The 23,764-nt window shown below is 42.2% G+C and overlaps 1 protein-coding gene across 3 annotated transcripts in view; it reads right to left on the bottom strand.

Moving 5' to 3' along the window:
- The window catches only part of BCL2L14 (BCL2 like 14), a 554,792-nt gene that overhangs the window by 143,397 nt on the left and 387,631 nt on the right, over window positions 1–23,764 (bottom strand). For all 3 annotated transcript variants that reach the window (XM_044088128.1, XM_044088125.1, XM_044088126.1), the window contains exon 3: window positions 4,397–4,519. In XM_044088128.1, the coding sequence (XP_043944063.1) occupies window positions 4,397–4,519 (123 nt within the window). The remainder of the gene's footprint in view (window positions 1–4,396; window positions 4,520–23,764) is intronic.

The raw sequence follows: 23,764 nt of genomic DNA, 5'->3' as shown, positions 1-23,764 counted from the left end.
AGATTTACACCGATGCCACTAGAACTCCTGGAATAAATGACCACATCAGTATAAAGCCTTTTTTAGCAATAAATTAACATTTTATTTTTAATTTATCAAGTTTTTAATGCACATGATTAACATCTACAGTATATTAATAATACATACAAATGCATGTATATACATATATTTAGGTATATTTACACTGTAGCTTTAAGGGTTTTGGCGGGGATTTTAAATTCTGTGAAGTCATGAGAGTATATAATGTGATTTTACAACGTTATTAAGTGTTCTGAAGAAGACTGTGTTGGTACAGTTGAAAGCGCTAAACTTATTTGGATTGTATTAAATTTGTTTTACGTTGGTCGAGTGGCTTGTGTCTTCTATTATTCCGCATCTTTACTGGTAACATTTAAATTGAACCATTGTATTACTTTAGTCTGACACTACAAACTAAGTAACATTTAAACTGAACCATTGTATTACTTCAGTCTGACATTGCAAACTAGGTAACATTTAAACTGAATCATTGCATTACTTCAGCCTGACAGTACATACTAGTGTAGGTAACATTTAAACTGAACCACTGTATTACTTAAGTCTGACAGTACAAACTAGGTAACATTTAAAGTGAACCATTGTAGTACTTCCGTCTGACACTACAAACTAGGTAACATTTAAACTGAACCATTGTACTACTTCAGTCTGACAGTACAAACTAGGTAACATTTAAATTGAACTATTGTATTACTTCAGTCTGATAGTACAAACTAGGTGACACTTAAACTGAATCATTGTATTACTTCAGTCTGACAGTACAAACCATACAACTTTTAAACTGAACCATTGTATTACTTCGGTCTGGCACTACAAACTAGGTAATATTTAAACTGAACCATTGTATTACTTCAGTCTGACTCTACAAACTAGGTAGCATTTAAACTGAACCACTGCATTACTTCAGTCTGACAGTACAAACTAAGCAACATTTAAACTGAATCATTGCATTACTTCAGTCTGACACTACAAATTAGGTAACATTTAAACTGAACCATCGCATTACTTCAGTCTGACAGTACAAACTAGGTACCATTTAAACTGAACCTTTGTATTACTTCAGTGTGACAGTACAAAGTACACAACATTTAAACTGAACCATTGTTCATAGGTGTGTACTAGGCTAATGGCCCTGGAGCCTTTACAAGCCTAGCCCCTAGCCACCCTGGCATCTTGCCACCCGACATTAGTTTCCAGTGTCTTTGTCGAGTAGAGCCACTGGAGTCATCACTGGAACGAATTTTCTATTTCCCATCCACTCATCAGGATTCCTCTTGAAGAGGGCCAGTGAGGGGCCAGTGATGTGCTCTGTTTGACATGTATGGGAAGTCTATTCCATTTCATGGGCAGTCACTGCATTATGAACCTGTCACTCCAGTATGTTCTGTTGATTGTGGTAATGAGGTTGAGTCCTCTGGAGCATGTGGTGTGGAGGGATTGGGACTTCTTTAGAAGTAGCATTTCTAACAGAACTGGGTCAGACATGGCTTTGTAAGTCAAGCAGAGATTGCCTCTAAGTAGGCGATATGAGAGAGAATAGTTGGGAGTTTTTTAAGTGTGTCCACATAGGACAACTGTTTAAGGCCTAGGGTCATCTTTGTGAGATAGTTTTGCAGCTGCTCCAGTTGTTGCAGGTGTTTAGTGAGGTACATGCCAAATGGGGCACTGTAGTTGATGACTGGCCTAATGAGGGAAGAGTAGAGGAAGAGAATGACCTCTTTCTTCCTGGATGCAAAACCCTTAGTAATGAGATGTGCCACACAGAAGGACTTTCTGACCACAGTGGCAATCTGGTGGTCAAAAGGGAGGTTGCTGTCAACCCGAGTTCCCAGATCTCTTTACAACTCCTTCTGTGTTCAGTGGACTACCATTGATGTGGTAATTCATGGGAACCGAGTTTTCCCCAAAGAGGATGACGACACATTTTTTTGGCATTGAGCCTAAGGCCATGGTTCTGACACCAGTCTTTGGTCTCAATGAGGCCTTCCTGGAGGATGTCAACATCACTTGGGAGTTAATAATAGCTCCCAACTTGCAATCATCTGTGAACTTTGTCAGCCAGAGTCCCTTTGTGTTGGCCTAGATTTCAGAGAAGTAGATACCAAACAGGAGAGGACCCATGACTGAACTGTGTGGGACTCCAGTCGTGACTGGTCGGCAGTCTGACTTGGAGTCAGCTACTTTAACACTGTGGTTTCTATCTGTGAGCCAGTTTGCAACCCACCTAGTGATATAGAGGTTGATGCCTAGCTTAGTGAGTTTTTCTATGATTCCTGAGTGGGGAATGGTATCAAAGGCCTTGGTCAGACCAATGTAGGCTGTATGAACCACCTTGCTTTCATCCACAGCTCTAATGACTGACTCACAGAAGTCGACCAGGCTGAGCAGGCATGATCTACCCTTCATAAAACCAAACTGTGTGGGATCCAGAGTTTGGAGATTCCCTATATCCTTGTTTATTAGGTCCATGATGATGTGTTCTATAGCTTTACATATCAGACCATCAGGCTAATGGGGCGATAGTTCCCAGGGTTTGTAGTCGCTCCTCCATTGTGGAGAGGGAAGACGTAGCAGTGTGCCATTCGGTAGGGACAAAGCCTGAGGTGAGGCTGTGACTGAACAGGGCACACAGGTATGGTGCCAGTTCACTCTGTAGTTCATGTATTTGTATATTGTATTACTTCAGTCCAACAGTACAAACTAGGTAACATTTAAACTGAACCATTGTATTACTTCAGTCTGACAATACAAACTAGGTAGCATTTAAACTGAACCATTGTTTTACTTCAATCTGACAATACAAACTATGCAACATTTAAACTGAATTATTGTATTACTTCAGTCTGACACTACAAAACAAGGTAACATTTAAACTGAACCATTGTATTACTTCAGTCTGACACTTCAAACTAGGTAACATTTAAACTGAACCACTGTATTACTTCAGTCTCTTCTGGAGCATGTGTCATGACCCAATTCTCTATTATGAGGGCAAACCAAGCCATCTATACATGATAAATTTTAGCAAGCAACCTTTTGACTAACACAGTCTTTTAAAGCACAATTATCTGTGTCATTTATCTGCCAGACAACCACAAGCCAGAGACCCATCCTTTATGGACGAAAATAAAATATCAAGTCTTAAAGTGGGTCTCATTCATCTGGCCAAAAAAAGGAGAGCTAATTTGAGACATACAGGCAGCAGAGACACACATGTTTAATTATGACTGTTCATAGTTTTACCAGCTGACAGGTGTGAAAACCCACAAACCAAAGTGAAATCATTATCATGAGGTATCACTACCAAACTTTATAGCCATACCTGGACTCTTTCCATTAATATGATACTGATTTGTCCTTGTCATGGTGGGACTGAAACCATCAGGACAGCCAACAATGAGCTACCTTCTGACATAATTGGAGGACAGCTAACAAACTGAATTGGGAGTTTTCTGATCCAAAACATATAAAAATAGATTAACATAATATTATTGGTAACAAGTGATTAGCAGTTGACCAATGCAGTTACTTTGATTGCTTGTGGTTTTGCAGTGTTTAGCCATTTACAATCAGACTGTGTTTTCTTTTTTCAAATTCACTTTAACTCACCGTTTGTTGCATTTCATCCAGTCTTAAGGTTATACTTTTGTATTTTGAGGATCAAAGTACTTTTTAACCTGTGTCTAACTTCATTTCAAATAAAGTTTTATTCATTTTGCCAAATGAGCTATATTCATAACTATGTAACATTAATTTCACTGACTTAACATTAAAGACTTTCCATTCTTAATTATAAAAGCTTGCCTCAATCAATAATCAATGCAATGTATTTTTGTCATTGTCCATACATAGGTTGTCTGTCATTAAAGTTCATTTATTTTTTAGTATTATTAATCAATTGTTTATCAATTAATATAAATGAATAAATAAGTCTTACATTTTATTAACAAATTAGTTGCTTACATCAAATAATCATATGGTGATTTGGTGTTTTAATATATTGTTATTGAGGTTATCAGGATCAAACTGTTAGTCTCCCTTTACGTTTCCTTCTCATTTCTTAAGTTTTCTGCAGCACATACCATCACCATCTGGACAATACATTAAGAGTTTTGTGGAGTACATATACATCACCTACATATATGATCTAGTAATAAGGGCTAGGCTTTCATCTACTAGTGAAGTGCTAATCTTGCAGGGGATGAATGCAGTGACCACCTGATGTCAGAATAGAAATAAAGAGCTCCAGTATGCTGGATTTACTTGTATCTGTATACCATCAGCATTGTTGTGAAGAGTAGGACTTTTAACATGAAGTAAATAATGCAGAAAAAATAAAATAAAATTATCTTAGTTTTACCTTCAATACCATCTGTTTCCAAACAGTGTGATCTAAAACAATGTGGTCTTTGTGTGCTCATATGAAGAATATCTAAAATCTTCTTTGCTATTTGCCTAGCAGCTGCATCATTTGTTGTTGCCTCTGAAAATAAAATCAAAAAGTAATGATTATTCTGATGCATTAAATGATGTACTTTTGTGATTGTAGTGGTTGCAATCTAAGTAAAAGTACAGGGCAAAAAAAAACAATCCACAGATGGTGTTTACCGTTTATTCTTACCAAACAGGCATCTGGTACCTCAGCATATCGCCTTCAAGGATAATTAACATGATGCACCAACATATTTTTATACTAAGTGAACCACTGGAAACACCTCATCATTATCCAATTAAATAATTATATAATTATATACATTTAAATATTAAAGGGACTATTCAAATAATCCTACTACACATCAAATATATCAAAATTATCAAGATATCATGACAACATTTATACAGTCATAATGTTTGCCTCCAAATTTAAACCCCTAGGGTATAAAGTACCATCATTTAAAATTAATCTACTTTCCAAACTGTGTGGCCTATACTTTAGATCACCACCTCTAATATTATAAGGGCTGGCAAGTACACTAAAAAAGAATGCATTATTATCACCCCCATGAAACCTGCAAAAATGTTCTCCCACTGGACTATTAAAATTCTGATTTCTGATGTCTCCCAAATGTTCTAGAATTTGAACTTTTACTGCCCTCTTAGTTTCACCAATGTACCACTTTGTTGGGTTACATCCACAACCTATTATATACACCACTCTACACAAATTGCAAGAAAACCTGTTATTTTCAAATTTCTTGCCATTGATTAAAGTAACTGACAGATTTTTAACAAACTTGTAAACCTTGCATCTCCCACAAATATACATGCCTACCCTAGTAGATTCATTATTCCAAAGTGGTCTATTAAGCAGTTCCTTCATATTAAGGTATCGCCCATAGGAGAACCTTATAAACCTAGGAAATAAATCACCCAACACAACAGCTGTTAAGTCTTTTTGAACAGGTGTTACTGAAGAATGTTGAATTTGCCTATTGTAATTTTGTAAAGAACAAGCCTAAGTTCAACCTTACCCAGTTAGAGTGGTTAGAATTGATGAAATTAAGAACATGTTTGAGGGACTTGGTCTTTAAGGAGGCAGACAAAGGGGGAAATTGGGTCAATATGTCGAGAAAACAGTATGATGGGATGGTTTGTGAATTATTGGATAAAGAAGATTAGGTACTTACGTATTATCGCAACCAGATTTTTGTGATAATACCACTTTCTTTGCCGTGGGTAATTTAAACCAGAAATGTATGCAAAATCACGCAGGCAATGTTATCTTTAAAAAAAAAAAACTTTGTTTAGGTAGGAATAGCAGTGTAATATTTGAAAAATTAAGATTTGTTTGAAGTCGTTCCCAAAATCATGTCACTCGTACTACATTTTCAAGTCCTGTTATGTGTTAGGCACGTTCCAAACAGTAAGCCGGCGACTGAACAATCCACAAGTATGCTGCCGTAAAACATCCACTAAACAGTCCAACAACAGTAAGTACTATCCACAAGGATAACACCATCTGAATCCAAAAAATAAACCATTACTGTCAACGACTCCAAAGAAATTATTATCGGACTGCCACTTAACAGAACAGCGTCATTGTACAAGTACTTTATAAAGTGTGCACATACATATTCGCTTACTTATTCTCCTTAACTTCAGTTCTATTCAACAGTTTGCAACAATAAATCCAACAATTTACCAAAAAAAGATTTGCAGGTCTCTGTGCCTTATTCTCTGAAGAAAGTATTGTACACTTATAAGTAATCCATGTTGCAGAACAGCAGAAGTTCAACCAAACATTTCCCAGGTGTCCATCTTTCATTTTCTGCGGCACGACAGCAGTGTGACCAACTTTACAGTACGTAGTTTCACTTCTCTTTCTCCACGTTGATTTACTTTACCAAATGTAAGGACAAACTAAGCCATACCCATTGAAAACATCAAATTCCACCTTAACACAACTCCCACTATCCATTTCTAGGCAAACAAACGTATTACCGCAACCGCGAAAATCTGGTTGCGATAATACGCAAGAACCAAAGATTATATAGTGCTGTCTAGTAATCCTGTAAGTGAATACAACAGTGAGTTAAGTGAGATTTTGGAAAGAGGTGAAAGGTTAAGCCTGTTATCAGGAGAAGATGTTAAAAATTTGATAATTAAGGATCCTTACTTTTATGCCATACCCAAAATACATAAATATTTGACCCCCCCCCCCCCCCCGGGAGACCGATTGTCTCTGGCATCCATTCTTTTGTGTACAATGTGGCAATTTTCATAGATTCTGTGTTGAAGGAATGAAGGAATATTTACCCAGGATATCATCTCATGTGAAAAATACCCAGGATCTATGTAAGATTATTTCTAACATTAAGTGGCAGGATGACTACTATTGGGCTACAGTAGGTGTCAGTTCCTTATATACATCCATATGCGTCTCTTCCCTGCCTATATTACTTTGCAGCCTACTTTGCTTATCCTGGCACTTATATTGTCTGATCCCTGATATTTGGACAAGAATGTATTTTCTGTTGTAGGGACCAGAACAAAGACTTGGTCTCCTACTTGAATCTCCCTATTCCAAGTATTCCCACTTTAAATTCCTTGTTGGCTGTTGTGTGCCTGCTACATATCTTTTGACACAACTGGCATTATCACTTTTATTACTTCCTGAAAATTTCTGTAATGTCCTAAAAGGTTTATAAAAGGCCATTTCCTTTTCTTCCCAGCTTTTCTTACTGTGTAACTACTGAGTAAGTTACGTAACCAGACAGTTCTCTCCGGCAGAGTCTGAAAAATGTCCATGTGGATAAGTAGTCTACTGTGGGTACAAATAAGCAAGCAAACAAATAAATAAATGTTTATACTTTGGGCATCACTGTGGCTTAGTGGTAAGATCTCTACTTCACAGCTTCAGAGGTGGGGTTTAATCCTGACCTCCAGTTACTCATTATGTGTAAACAGTAATAAAGGAAAAACCTTCGCTAGATATCTAAAATTATACTGCAACAACAAAAACACTATATAGCACAATGGGTAATTAAATCAACTTTTTCCTTGTTTTTGTAATAGGTTACCTTTACATATCAAGCCGTGTACTTTCCTAATTACCTTTAAAAACAGACAAACAGGTATGTGGGGAAAATCTATTTAATGGCCAACATTGTTAGTCTATAACTTTTTGAAGGTCTCCTTGGTCACACACTTAAGTATTTATAAGTTTTTATGAATCCCAAGCAATCTTTTCTTTTTTCTGACTGTGAATTGCCTATATCTCCACTCCAAATCACACAGTCCACTCCTCTTGCTAAGCTCTTGGACTGCCAAACTGTAGAGAAACTTCATGTATTTTATACCGCCTCTCTTTAAACACATTGATTGATCTAATTTCTATCATGATGTTGTTCACTGTTAATATCCACTTCTGTTTTCTTACTGTTTACAGCAAAACTTTAGCTGTGCTTTCCTCTTTGATTCTCTTATCCACCTTCACTGCTTATGCTTGTTCACACGAAGCAAGGGTGATGATGCATCTCACTCCCTTACTATATTATAAGGTTAAGTTTGATAAGTTATCTATTTCACTTGATTTTGTTTCCATTCTGGCACACATTTAAGTAGTGCATTTAGATAACAAGTACATAGGGCCATCCTGAGGTAAACTTATACCTAGGCCTGCACCCCCCTGCTGTGCACGGCTCCACCATGCACATCACCAAATGCCCCTGGTCTCCCTCCCCATCCTGACTTATCCATGTTATCCAGGGTATTTTTTTTCTTCTTTTTCTCACAATTTGTCTTCAGCTTCATTTTTTCCTGTATTTATTCAACACACACAAACTATGCATGAAAGAAGTATGATAACTGCTGGGGAAAATGGTATACAAGGCAATAGAGGTTCTAGATGCTCGGGAGACATTTCACGCTTTTTTAAATAACTTTTTTATCCGATGATGGTCTGAACAAAAATCATAATTAAGAAAGGAAAGTCAGTGTGTTACTCTTCAGCTTTGCTTTTTCTGTGCCCTTCCAACACACCTTGACTGACGTAGAGGAAATAAATGCATTAAACCAGGGTCGGTCCCCAGACACCAAGGGGGTTTTCGATGCTCCGAGGTGCATTTTAGACTTTTTTAAAATAACCTTTTCATCCACCGATGGCCTGAACAAATTAATGATTAAGGAAAGATGGTTAGAATTACTCAGACTTTGCACACTAATTGACCAGGACTATAATGCAACAGCTGTTGAGGAAATGAAACCTTGGGCCTCTAGATGCACCAAGAGGCATTTTAGAGATTTATACCCAATCTTTTGATCCAATGATGGCCTGAAAAAAAAACATGATTAAGGAAAGAAATTTAGTCTTATTTTTTATTTCAAGTAAGAAGTTGGACCCAAGGCTTAAATCTCAAAGCTGACAACAAATCAGTTCACAAACTGAGAAGATAACTGCTTGCAAGTATACATAAATCATATCTGTGAATACTACCTTCCTTCCTATCCTCACTCAAAAAAGATGTTAGAATGAAAGTGAAAGTACAACTTATTGCTGTCAGATGTATATAAACAGAATGCTTCGTTAATTTCCCCCAAAAGAAAGCAAAAGAACTATATAAGCATCTTATGTCTGATTACGAGGAAGGTGAAAAAAAAATAACACAGTAATGTTTCCAGCTGGTTATTCCTAGGCATCACTTCTGCTCTTATACATGCTATAGCAATCCTTTGTGCACACCTTTAGAGTTAGTAAGGTAAGTTAGAAAAATAATGACCACTCTGTCCCTAGACTAGCACTAGCAGACCTGTGCACACCTCTGAGGTTTGGGAGTTAAAGACATAATGACCGCATCTGCAGCCCACCCACAAACAAGCTACATTGACTGTGCACACCTCTGAGCAGGGCCATTTTTTGACTAGGTGGGGTTCAGGACAGAGGTCACTTTGAAGCCGGTGTCAAAATCCACTTATACAGACTTGGGGTGGGGGGGCCAGTAGGCCCAGAGAAGCTCTGAAGGTCTTGATGTCTTGTGATCATTAGATGTCTTACTTTTGAGAGATAATTGTTCAAACTAATCAAATGACAGAGTCAGCTACTTTTATCCAGGTAACCCCCACCAAGCAGTTACAGCCACGTCTGTGTAGGATTCAGACATTTGGTTGTGATAAAAGAAGATGGCTATATATTGCATTTCCCCTTAGCTCCACATAAACATTTGCCACACATTAGTATTTCAGATTGCTTGAAACAAATCACATTAGTCTTGCAAAACCCAAATAATGAGCAACTAACAGCAAGCAGCTAGTAATTTCCTCCACACGAAACCCCAGCAATTATAGCTGCCTTGTCTGCACGTATCTTGGATGCCCAGGTATATAGCCCATCTAACTTCACAAAAATGTACACCAGTCCTGCAAAGCCAGATGGTAACTATTTAAAATGAGCAAACAACAAGAGGGTAAGTTAATTTCATCAGTCAGCTCCCAAATCCACCCATCAGTTACAGTTATTTCTGTGTGTACTTCAGATGTTTGCAAAAAGACATCCATGTAATGTTTATCAACTCTATTCCAAACAATCATAAGTCGCACATCAAAGTATTTTTAAGCTGCTTTACACAAGTGACATTAATCCTGCTAATGCATATGAATCCTGCAAAGCCAGATAGTGACTTTTAAAAATGTGAAAACAACAAAAGGGTCAGTTACTTTACACAGACAGCTTGGTGAAACTTAATTTAAATGCCCCGCAGGTTGTGCTTTAGCAAGCTCTGCCCCTGCCATCAAGTCAGTAATGCTATCTACTATTTTAACAGGCAGACAGCATTACGTTCTTCAGGAAGTTTGCTGCTCCCCTGCACCCCCTGCTACAAGACCACAAGTCTATTAGATGATTTTGTATATACAGCGAAGGGTGTACTAGCATCACTTCTTGTTATCAGTCATGGTGTGAAGTGTTTGAAGCAAGTTACGTCAACAGTTCCTATCTCCATCTAGCAGTTATAGTTACTTCTGTGTGCACTTCCGATGTTTGTGATAAAAAATGAAGGCCACAAATATATTTTGTGTATCAGCTGTATTCCACACGAACTGTAGATGCACATTAATGTAGTTCAAGATGCTTTGCACCAATCACATTAATTCTGCAAATGTACACTAGCCAGACAGCGACTGTTTAAACAGAGAACAAGGTCAGTTCCTTTCTACACAGAGTTCCAGATGCTCACTGGTCCTGCAAAGCCTGATAGTGACTGTTTGAACTGAGAAAATTAGAAGAAAGTCAATTACTTTATATAGAGAGCTTCCACCTCACTTCTGTGTGCCCTTCAGCCATCTGATTGCAATGAAAAATGACACCACATTTCAGCTTTTCAGTAGCCACCCATTAAGACATTCCAAGATGACCAGCATAAATCATAGTAATCCTGCAAAATCAGAAAGATGATTAATGAGCAGCCACTGGTTATATCCACCACCAGACAGGACAGTGGGCCAGATTCACGATGGCTTGCACGGAGTCTACTAGTAGAGTAAGACTCCATGCAGCCATCATGTCCGACGAGCGATCCAGAAACAGCCTGTAGGGGTGTGTAAGAGAGCGCCTAAAACGTTTCCTACACAGACAGGGCTGGGATATGCAAATTACCTCACTTGCAGCCGAAAGGCATGCAAATGAGGTAAATTTGCGATCCAGGAAGCACAAACCTGTCTGAGTAGGAGACGTGTTAGCTGCAGAAATTGTTGACAACTGAGTACCATTCTGCAAACAGCATAATGGAGCCTTGTCAGCTCCAAATAAAGGTTGCATATGGTTGAGGAAGCATGCCAATGGCCAAATATACAGCCATTGGAAAGTTTCCGCGATGCAAAATTAAAATAAAAAGATTTTTTTTCCAGCGATTTCCGATGTTTAAGCGTAGCGCAGCGCAAACAGGGTGCACTATAAAAATCATAAAATTAGACAATAAAAGCCACAAATGTGGAATTTATGAAAATTGTTAAATGACAATTTAAGGGAATAGCAGGCTGAAGACAACATGGCCACCGAGTAGGGGTTGCTAAGGGGAGAAGCCCAGTCTAAGACATGTAACCAAGCATTAGTAGGCAATCCTATGTAAATGAGTGTTAGGATAGTGAATCACACTTTTACATAGCAAATGAGCACAGTCAGTGGAGTGCAGGAGTAGGATATGGGGAGGAACAGAGTAGGAGATAGGTGACATCACAAGGGGGGTATGTATGAAAGTAGTGAAGCTCATTGGAGCACAGTGGCATGTGTTAGCTGTCAGTTAGACATCATGGAAAGAGGTGTGTCAACAGGTAGGCCAGGTAAAGCCAAGAAATGGAAGGTGTATACTGTGGATAACACCAAAGTTTCTTGCTGAGTGGGTATGCGCATGTGTGCGCGCCTGTAAACTCGAGTAAGACAGAGTGCACACGTGGAAGCATGAGTGCACGCGTTTAAGCTGGAGTAAGCATGTATCAGGCTGTTGGAAGACCTGTAAGCATGTTTGCGCTGGTGTGCATGCGGTTTAACCCGAAGAAGCAAGTTTTAGTCCGTGTAAGCATGTGTGTGCGTGTGTTAGCTGCTGTGCGCGTGTTTGCGCTTGTGTGCGTGTTGCTCCCCCCTGAGGAAACAAAAAGGAAAAAGGAAGTACAACAAATAGTAGGAAGCTACCAGGGAATACTAGTAGAGTTAGCAGGTGCAAACAATCAGAATCAGGCAATTACACAGGCAGAACACTAGCCCATCCCAGCACTTAAAACTCTGCAAACAACAGTGCAGTTTGTTTCTATCAAGAGACACTGCAACACTGGAGTAAGCTAACAGAAGTGAAAACTGAAAAAGCTACACTCAGACAAAAAATGCTAGGGGCTGCCATTGCTGTTATAAGGTGACATATGCAACATGCTGAGGGTGGTGACAATGGAAATGCTGCCGGACAACCCACAGTGAGGAGACGGAGAAGAGTGTACAGGCCCAGGGTCACCTACCAGGGGTTACATGAGCTGGAGTGCTATAGAGTGGACAGAGACCTCCTGCAGCAAATAGTTGAGCTGTGCAGGCCACGCCTCACACACAGAACCAACAGAGGGGAACCCATCCCAGTGGAAACCAAGGTATGTGTTGGCCTAAGAATACTAGCAACAGGTACCTTTCAGAGACCAACTGGTGATATGATGGGGATATCACAGGCATCAGCCTCCAGGGTAATGCACCAGTTCCTGGATGCCATGTCAGCACATGTCGGTGATCATGTATATTTCTCCAATTCCCATGAGGTATTGGCCAGCAATATGCGTCTCTTTCAGCAAATAGCAGAATACCCTGAGGTAGTGGGTGCAATAGACTGCACGTATATATGCATCAAAGCACCAGCCGGTGAGTGGGGTAGGGCCTACATTAACTGCAAGGGCTTTCCCTCCATCAACTGCCAGGTTGTGTGTGATGCCCAGGGCATAATAATGAATGTGTGTGCTGGCTGCCCTGGAAGCTACCGTGATTCCCATATCTGGCATCTGACGCAGCTGTACCAGACATTTGCCAATGGGGACATCCCACATGGTCACTTAGTGGGGGGTGCTGGCTATGCACTGGAGCTGTGGCTGATGACACCCATCAGAAACACACACACACCTGAACAGGAACACCATAATGAGGCACACGCACAAACACGAAATGTAATTGAGCATGTGTTTGGGTTGCTCAAGTCACGGTTCCGGTGCCTGGACACATCTGGTGGAGCCTTGCAATACTCACCAACTACATGTACCCAAATTGTCATGGTATGTGCTGTGCTACATAATATGATTCTGTGAAAACAGCTGCAGCAAGACCAGCATAGGCCTGGGACAAACAGCCCCCCACCAGTGCCAAGGCCATCACAGGCAGAGCGCGACTCGGAGGAGGAACAACCTGAGCCTGCCCCAGTAGGCAGAAGGAGGCGTGCCCAGTATGCCTTGACCTTGGCAAAGAGGCAACGCATAGCACATACACTCGCTCAGTAGGAACCCCGGAAATGATACCTCTCTCTGACTCGCACATATAGTAAAAGGGATGCCTAACTTGACACTACCTGTTTCCAAACATGTGTAGGGAGTGCAGTATGTGCATCTGACATAGGCAGCCCTGCAGCACCACCTGAGGCATGATTGCCATGTGTTAAGCAATGTAAGGTAGTGCTAAACAGCATTTACCACTATGTAGTATATGCAAACTTGATGACCTTGAGTATCATCCTAACCTCACCAAACATGAGGCCACAATATGAAGACAAGATGATCAATTACAATAATTGGCTTAGGTATTGGTGTCAGTGAAAGGGGATACAATGCCAGTCAGCCTGGGATGACATGCTCGACAAGACATGATGCTTCACTAGGGATGGATTTCACCTATCACCTGTGGCCTTTTGGATATTGCCAAAGGCTCTTGTCACCCCCATAGTGCCTTTTTTTAGGTAAGGTTCAAAACACAAACCCACCTACATAGGTATCACAAGGGATAAGAAACTATAAGTAATGCTACTCAATGCCAGAAGTCTAAACTGCTACTCAATGCCAGAAGTCTAAACTGCAAGATGCACGCACTCCAAACTCTCCTCAGCATGGAGAATGTTGATATCTGTGCAGTAACAGAAACCTGGTTCAAGGCTCCCAAGAGCACCCTAGCATTAACAGGTTACACCTCATACCATGCTTTACACCTGCAAAACATGGAACAAACTACAAAAAGAGGATGAGTATCAATATTTGTCAAAGATACCCACACCCCAGGTTGGTGGCACAGCATGAAGCATCAGAGACTATCCATGTGCAACTAACAGTGGCTAAAACCACCTTCCAGTTCACAGCCTGCTACAGACCACCCTCCTAAACCCAGGAACCACACTTGGCTGACTGGAGAACATGAAAATATGAAGGTCTCCCCAAACACCATTATACTGGATGACTTCAACTACCCAGACATAGACTGGGAGCATTACCCTAGCCCCAACACCCTAGCCCAAAGGTTTCCAGAATTTATAATCCAAAATGCTATGGAACAACTTGCTACCACTCCCACAACAGGGGAAAAATACTGGACCTGATCATCACCAACATGGGGACTCTATGCCCAAGACCAGAAGTGTATCCCTCACTGGTAAGATCAGACCAGAGAGTAATCTCACTGGATATTCACATCCCGATCCCAGCCCATGGCCAGAAAAACACAGTGAAAATTATTCACTAAAGCAAATGTCACACTCCTCAAAACTGAGGTGGAATCCTTCACAGCCCCTGTGCCTGTGGAAAATATGGCCCAGACCTCATAACCCTTTATAAATGCATTCTATGAACACCGTCAGGAATGCATGGATCATGCAATCCCAAATAAAACCAAGACCCAATCCTCCAAAAACAGGCATCCTGTCCGGTGGACCCCAGCCATAAACAAACCATACAATACAAGGAGGAAGCTACTATATGATAGATCAAAATCCCAAAAAGGGAAGGCATCTCTGATCAGTATTATTGAAAAACTATGGCCACACATAAGATCGTCTAAGACCATCTTTGAGATAAAAATTGTACAGGACACCAAGGATAATCACAAGGCATTATTTACTTATGGTAGAAACCTGTGTGGGAATCCCCAGATATGCTCAGTAGTAGTCCAAAATGACAAACAATACACCAACCCACAGATATTGCCAACATCTGAGCTGACAGGTTCAGTGCAAACTTCTCCCCCCCCCCTACCAAAAGGGCAAATATCTATCCCAGAAGAGTGCTGGCCCCCTGACATCGCAGATGCTCAGGTAACAGCCAGCCTCTCCAAAGCAAAACACACAGCATCAATGGGACCAGACAGTGTCCTGGGCTGTGTCCAACAGGAACCCCAAGAAGAATTGAACACAAACATAAAACCACTGTTCAATCTCAGCCTTACCACAGGATATGTACCCAAAGAGCAGTGTACAGCAACAGTGGTCCCTCTCCACAAAGGTGGTGCCTCAATGGATACTGCAAACTATAGCCCCAGAAGCCTGACTACCTTGGTCTGCAAAGCTATGGAAAGATCATCATGGACCTCAGAAATGAACATATTGTGGACCTACAGACACTGGATCCTACCCAGTTTGGCTTTGTCAAGGGCAGATCCTGCCTCTTAAACCTGGTTGAGTCATTAGAAACAGTCACCAAGGCCATTGACGAGGGGAAGGTGGTCCACACAGCCTACCTGGACCACACAAAAGCCTTCCATACAGTACCCCACTTGGTCATCATAGATAAGATCACCAGCTTCAATATAAACCCCTATGTCACTAGATGGGTTGCAAACTGTCTCAAGGACAGAACCCACATTGTCAGAAATGCTGGAGCCATGTCAGACCCCAAACCAGCTACAAGTGGCATCCCACAAGGCTCATTCCTGGGACCTCCCTTGTTTGGTATATCTTTCTCAGAGGTACAGCCCAACACAGAAGGACTGTTGGTGAACAAGTTTGCAGATGACTGCAAACTGGGCACCATAATCGACCCTCCAGCTGACACAAGCATCCTACAAAAGGGCCTCATAGAAACAGACAACTGGTGCCAGAGCCATGTCCTCAAGCTAAATGCAAAACAGTGTATAGTCCTCCCCTTTGTCAAAAACTAAGTGCCCACAAATTACCACATAGGTGGCAACCCATTATGTATGGAAGAAGTGATAAGGGACCTGGGTACCCAAGCTGATCGCAATCTCACATTCGATAACCACGTGGCCAAAGTGTTTAGAAAAACATTTCATATAGCCCACCTAATCATGAAGGTATTCACATCTACATCAGGGGAGGTCATCGTGCCCCTTAACTCATCCCTCATCAGGCCCATAATTGAGTACAATGCCCCTTGTGGGATGTACCTTATCAGACACCTGCAGCAGCTGGAAAGACCACAAAAGTACCTCACCAGGAGGATCAAAGGGCTCAAACACATGCCATTCGCTGCCCGGTTAAAGAAACTGCAGCTCCACTCAGTGGCATACCACCTGCCCAGAGGCAATCTGTGTCTGATGTATAAAGCCATGTCCAACCTGGAATCAATGGACATGCTGCACCTCGGAAACTCAGAATCCCATTAAGCTACGCGCTCAAGAGACCTGAACCTCAGGACTGAAATAAATACGACATGCTGGAGTGACAGATTCATAACCCAGAGGCTCCCCCCACTCTTGAGTAAACCCCCACTCCAGGTTAGCCAGAGTCCCTCATTGACTCTCTTCAAGAGGAATCTTGATGAGTGGATGGGAGATTGTGGGTTTACCCTAGGTATCACGTCTATGTCACTGTTAGACAGAGGCACAGTATACCAACCTTGAAAAATGTCATAGCAAACTCCACTTAAAATGCGTGTTGAAAGCCAAACACACTCTGGCTAGGATTATAAATGCCCTAGGGCAGATAGCCTAGTATGAACCTATGAACGGAATCACACACACCAACTAGTACAACTATGGTCAATGTGGAGTAATGTTTGGCAATGTTCACCCAAGTTGGTGAATACACAGCAATGTCGGACAAGCCTGGTTTAAGTAGGCCATAGCTGAACAAAATGCAACATGCTCATAGTTGCCCAACTGGCCCTTAACCAGTCTGGTCTGCTCAGTATGAACATTTAAAGCAGTGATGGGACTCAAACCCATGATACTGTGCACCATAGTGAAAGTACTGAACCACTACACCATGACGGTATTGAAGTGTTCAACCAGTAAGAGAGAATGTTGCCAAGTCTTTGCAAACTATCACATGGAAACCCTGCAGGCACAGCATAATCCCTGTTGAGTTATGACACAAAGGAGTCTGGCAGTAAGAACACAACAATACTTCCAACACACACAGTATAAATGTCAATATTGGTCATGTTCACACACAACCAGAAATGTAGTGGACTCCAGATCACAACATATGGAAAGGTCACCCTGGGCATGCTCACACACTTGGATAAATGAGACATATGTCAGGCAACAAACCATGGAAAGGCTGAACTGGGCATGCTCTGAGTATAGCAGGTCAGTCACACATATCTGGCAGTTATATGTGTTAAGCCAGGAACCTCCTATGATCCAGCAATCTGCCCTGTGCACACAGTTAAATGACAACAGACACATATATTAATATACTGGAACCCTTTAATATACTGGAACCCTGTTATGATCAAACATGTTACGCAGATACACAAGTTGATCATAGAAACTGGGAAAGCTATGGCAATAAAGAACTGCAAACAGTAGCAGCAACAAATATTGTGCATCCCGAACATAAACATAGGTGCAGAGGTCGATACTATGCTGTCTGCCCTAGGGAATTCATAAGCCTAGGAAGAGTGTATTTGGCGTCCACCTCCTCAGTAGAGTAGCCTACTGTGCCTCTGTAAAGTAGGTCACAGAAGGCACCCTTTAAGGCTAGTTTGCTGTGCCTCTGATAGGCAGGGACACAGTGGAGATCCCAGGGGTGAAATTGCAATTTCCCATCCATGCGGCTGTATTTCGCTGGAAGAGGTATGGCGAGGGGCTATGTCTAACTTTAATTGGGATTCAATTCCAGAGTGATGTCAGCACCCTATAAATACACCAGGAGAAGGGAAATCATCCAGTAATGCGAATAGCGCGCTGTGCTAATGCGTCTCTCTCAAGTATCATAACATAGTTAGGTAGGGGTTGAATCCTGCAAACGCTGTGTGTGTGTGTGGGGGGGGCAGGGGGTGTGTATATATGCAATTCTCTGTGAAAGGAATGGCCATTTTGAAGACTGGGATAACACACTAAAAGATGTACATTCCTCTTTGGAAAGACTGATGATGTCAGCACGCTATAAATACACCAGGAGAAGGGAAATCATCCAGTAATGCGAATAGCACGCTGTGCTAATGCGTCTCTCTCAAGTATCATAACATAGTTAGGTAGGGGTTTGAATCCTACAAATGCCATGTGTGCGTTTGTCACACAGTTTGTCAATGTGTTGTGTGTTTTGCTTTTATTATCGTATGACATATTATTACAACAGTAATTTCAATGCACACATCAGGTATGTGTGTGCCACATACATATATGTACCGGTCACCTTTAATAGTTCCTATGTGTGAAGGCTGCCCCATATGAATACAGTTGTTACCTTTGCCAGCATGTGCCGCAGCTTACCAGACCTTAGGCCATACATGTATGCTGGTGACAATGCAGGCTACTGCAGTGATCTGTGTCCTAGGCCAACTATGTGACACACACCCATGAAAGCTTTGATAGATTAATGTGGGTGAGGGTTCATGTCTGGAGTATATGTCAGACATGTTAAAATACAGCAAAGTCTGTGAGTGATGGGCACCCAGTGTAGGTGTATGGCAACTGTTGCCGATAAGTATACAGACACCTTCTTGCTTAGATGATACACAGAGGGACAGCAGAATACCTTTGGAAATGTGAATATCACAGGAAAGACAAGATAACACTTGTCCACATGTACACACCATTACCCGTTCTACATGATGGGTGCTACCACCTACATGGTACTGTTGGAATACTATATTAACTACATGTCAATGCCAATGCCAATGCCACAGTTGTGTTACAGCAATACAGCATGGCTTGGAAAGCAGGTATCTGTCCATATGATACCCTTGTGGTGGTTAGGTGTGTCATGTGTAGAATGCATTGTAGGCCACTGTATGTATTTGCAGTCGTGGATGGACATATCCGTAGTGTGCTGGCAAGTATGTGAGACTGCTATATGCCAAAGAGTATTGTTTCCAGGGATGTGTGTGGCTCAGTAAAAATATAGTGTAGTACTGCAGGGATATCACTGACACCAGGTTCCTACATCTGTGTATCAGTTGAGGAGACACCATGTCATGACCACTGAATGTCAGGCTATGTAAGCTGTGTATACTACCAGAATGCAGACCATTGACATTTGGAAACCATATCACCCACAGCATACTGTCAAACCATGTCATGTTCCATGCTAACCATGTTCACAAATGTACACCTGCAACTCAGTGCTGCAAACATCACACATGTACTGTCCCCCCAACACATGCAGGCACAAGTACACACGACAGCCATGTGGCACATGTGCAGACTGTACACTTTGGGAATTAACACTGGTGTATACAAAACTGCAATGACAAACATAGGTAATGCATCATGCATGCTCAAATATACCCACAACAATATAATTACACTGTACTGTTAACAACACGATAATATTACTACAGTGCTATGTTGTCACCCTGTGCATCAGCATCATGCTACCCTGTTCCTGCATCAATGTTACAGATGGCAGGAGGTGGCACAGTTTCATCATATGCACAGGGTGTGTACTTGGTTTGCCAGAGTCTGCCATTGACACATCCAACTGACATGTGTGTGTGTGTGTGTGTGTGTGTGTGTGTTAGTGAGGGACAACAGTACAACATGGGGCAATGTTGCTGCAATGTGTGTGTGTGTATGTGTTAGCCCTAGGTGTTAGCATTATGTGTGTGTGTGTGTATGCATGCACACAGTTCCCCCACGTGGCTGCCATATATGGTATTTGTGGACAGCCACAGACTGTACCTACCAGGTCATACAGATCACTGTCTCTGGCCACGGACATGGTACCTGTGCCTGGCAGGAGTGCTACGGACAGTATCAGGTACTAAGCCAGACTGGGTACTGTCATCAGAAGCAGTGGGTTGTTGACTGGACACATGTCCCTGCTGGGACTGTCCAGAGCCACATGCACGTGATCTTCTCAGACGGTCTAATGACAGCACAGACGCAGCATTGCTGGGGCTGGTACTGGCACTATGGGAGCGGCTGTGGGTTTGTTGTTGTTCGCGATGACTGCCAGCTGATAATTTTGCTGGCATACGTCCATGTCGACACCTCAACCATCCTGCACTGTCCTAGCTCCTGGACATGTAGTTGTGGAAGAGATCTAATGTGTCCCCCCAACGTCTATCAATGACCTCGCTGATGTTACGGATGGCAGACTCAACGTCACACATAGTGAAATTCATAGCAGTGCGATGTGCTCCAAGCTCCTTCAGACCCTGTTTGGTGTACCGTTCCATATGTGCCTGTGCCTGCATTACAGCCCGGAACATAGCTGAGGTTGAAAGACCTCTGTGGGCACATCTGACAGGGGCAGTACGACCACGGATACTCCCACGAGAACCCCTGGACATCTGCCTGTGTGGTACCATGTCAGGAATCTGGCCATGGCTGCTGTGAGGGGATGCATGTGCCAATGATACCACACTACCCTGGTCAATGCCCACTGTATGCTGTCCCTCAGCTAAGGACATTGGTGACAATGGATGTATAGGCAGGATGACTGTGCGCATTGAAGGGGTTGACTGCTGTGTAGTGTCAATTGGCTGACCAACGACAGACCCTGTCACACCTCCCTGTGCCATTACACATGTATCATCATAATCACTATCCCCAGCAGTGGCTTAAGGTTCCATGCTGCACTCCACCACAGCAACATCAGAACCTGTGAGAGGAAGATAGGAAACACAGTTTACAAATGTGTACACGATATTACCACACAGGCGCACATGCACAGATGCACACAGGCACATATGCACACATGCGCACAGGCACATATGCACACATGCGCATAGGCACACATGCACAGCATACTCCTCAGTACAGCAGATACAAACACAGACACACCTGCAATCCACCACATACACAATACTGTTTTAGAGTGGGTGACAGTATCACAAGGAAAAACATCACTGCACACATGTCAGCATGCAGATTATGTGTTGCACAGGACCATGCAGTGCAAGTGTGGACAGCCCTTGTTAATAACAGTATATGTGTACTTGATGCTTGTGTGTAGTTGTTCAGTGATTGTCTCCACCCTGGGACACAATGTGTACAAGGACATAACAATGTTGTGCAAGTGTTACAAGCTTTGGGTGCATATATTTGCACACACACACACACACACACACACACACACACACACACACACACACACACACACACACACAAAACACATGACGGTGCTACGCAATGACTGCTATGTGTACTTTTGTGGTCGGCGGAACTGGATGTGGTGTAGTAATGTGAGCCATGATCAACATGCTTCTTGTGGTCAGTCAACAATAATAATGTGTGCCAGACAGGCAGCTAGCATGCTGTACCTGACGTGCAGTAACATGACTACATCCACAATTACACAGCCACTTGTTACATGGGTTTGTAAGGTGGCAATAGTGAGCATTGCCTAACATGAATGTATTATTTGTTCAAGACTGTTGCACAAAGAAATGATAGGCCTCTACCCCTCAGGTATATCATGTGTGCTGCGTAGATGAGAAGTGGGATACTGAAGGGTGGCCATACAGCAGGTGTCATAATTGGACATGTGTAGCAGGCTAAGGTGTAGGGTGTATGCCAAACATGTGTGTGTTGTGTACATGTGTATCAGGTATGCCTATACAATGTCCAGTACTGTGTTGCCACACATGAGTGTCATGCTCTGTGTATTGCATGTGAGTGGGGTAGCTACTAAGAATAATGGGATATGCATAGTCTCACAGCAAACATGCACAGCATGCAATATGCGTAGGTGTGTTACCTGTGCACAGACTACACCTCCACATGACATGCACATGTCATTAGCAATAGTATTGTTATTACACACTCACCAGCATGGATTGGCTGCCTTGCTGTCACTCCAGAGGGAACTGCAAAAATATGACAGTGATTGCCAGTGGCCACAACTGTGCCACTGATACTGTGAGTATGATAAAGTACAGTAGTACAACAGTTGGCTTTCACAGGTATACAGATTATGCTCAGAATATCAATCTTGCAGAAGAATAGGCAGGTTAACAGCTACACAAACAGTACACATCTCACACACGCATAAACTACCAGTACAGAGATCAGTCAACTACAGATATGGCATGTTACCTGCACGCTCCATTTCAACATGCTGGGTGGCTCCGGCCTCCATCATGACACATGTTTGTGGATGTTGCTGTTGTTGGCCTGGAGCCACAACACTTAGGAGGTGCTCCTCCACACTGGTGAGGGGGGGTGGATAGGTACCTCACCGCCTGTGGCAAGCTGTTGTCTGTGGATATCAGACGCATGCTGCCGGACATGTCTAATTAAATCACTGAAGTGATGGCGTACCTGCTCATATGTCCGGTTATGCATGCCTATGTCATTTACCCGATGGACAAGATCTTGCCACAGTGCAGCCCTCTCATGCTGGTTCTGGCTGGTCCTGGAAAACAGCACACAGTAATTCTGCACCAGGCTCTGGTGGATCACCTGATCCTCTGCTGCTGTATATGGTGGGTTTCACTGATGCACCATCACCCTGGAAGGAAAAGGAAAATATGTGAGCAAGTCATGTGGCACACTTAATATTCTAATGTACTGATATCAATTAACTGCCATATATAGCATCTGTCTATCAAGGGATACACATGTTCGATACCACATATCAGTGCTCAGCCCACAACTGTTTGACAGTGCTTGCCACACTCCATACAACAAACTAGTATACACAAGCACTCGGCACACTGTGTGGGATACAATGCACAACCTCACACTGGGGGTATGTATCAAGCTAATGGATGAAGAATATTGTCATCCCGTGCAATGAATGCAATGCACATTTACAGTTTCAACGGTAATCCACCCTAGTCTTTGATGCCATACCCCTGCCTGACATATGTGCACAGTTGTTACTATAGCCAGCATACTGCTATCACAGAGTATACATGCTGCCAGGTAGACACACATACCCTGTAACACACATGTGATTGCGGCCATGGTACAAGCATCATTACACACACATTACACATACATACAACACACAAATGTATGACAACACAGATGAGCATTAACTGTGTACCTTATAGTACTGTGTGCCCCTACTTACAGATACCTATGCATGAGGTATGTAATCTGTGCAGACTACAGGAAACACACCAGTGTTACCAGGGAATGTGAACATACACCATACCGTAGTGTTTAGGCCTACAACATCCGGTAGTACAACAGTTCATATGTGAGCTGGATTCAACAGCAGTACCACTTACTGAGCATACATGTATTGCTTCTGCCTACGATGGGACACCGCAGTCGTACACAGGGAAGTACGACACAACATATGCCAATCTACTATGTTTGCATGCCGATAACTGACACATCTTTCTCTGGCCTCACACCAAGGACACCAACTACCATGACAGACACAAACTCACACTAAGCTATCACACCTTTACAGACCTTGCACACAATCAGTGT

Source organism: Protopterus annectens, chromosome 11.part0 (assembly GCF_019279795.1).
Source record: "Protopterus annectens isolate FY-2018-M chromosome 11.part0, PAN1.0, whole genome shotgun sequence".
Lineage (NCBI taxonomy): Eukaryota > Metazoa > Chordata > Ceratodontiformes > Protopteridae > Protopterus > Protopterus annectens.
Note: the sequence above shows the minus strand (reverse complement) of the source record. Positions and strands in the feature narration are given on the sequence as shown.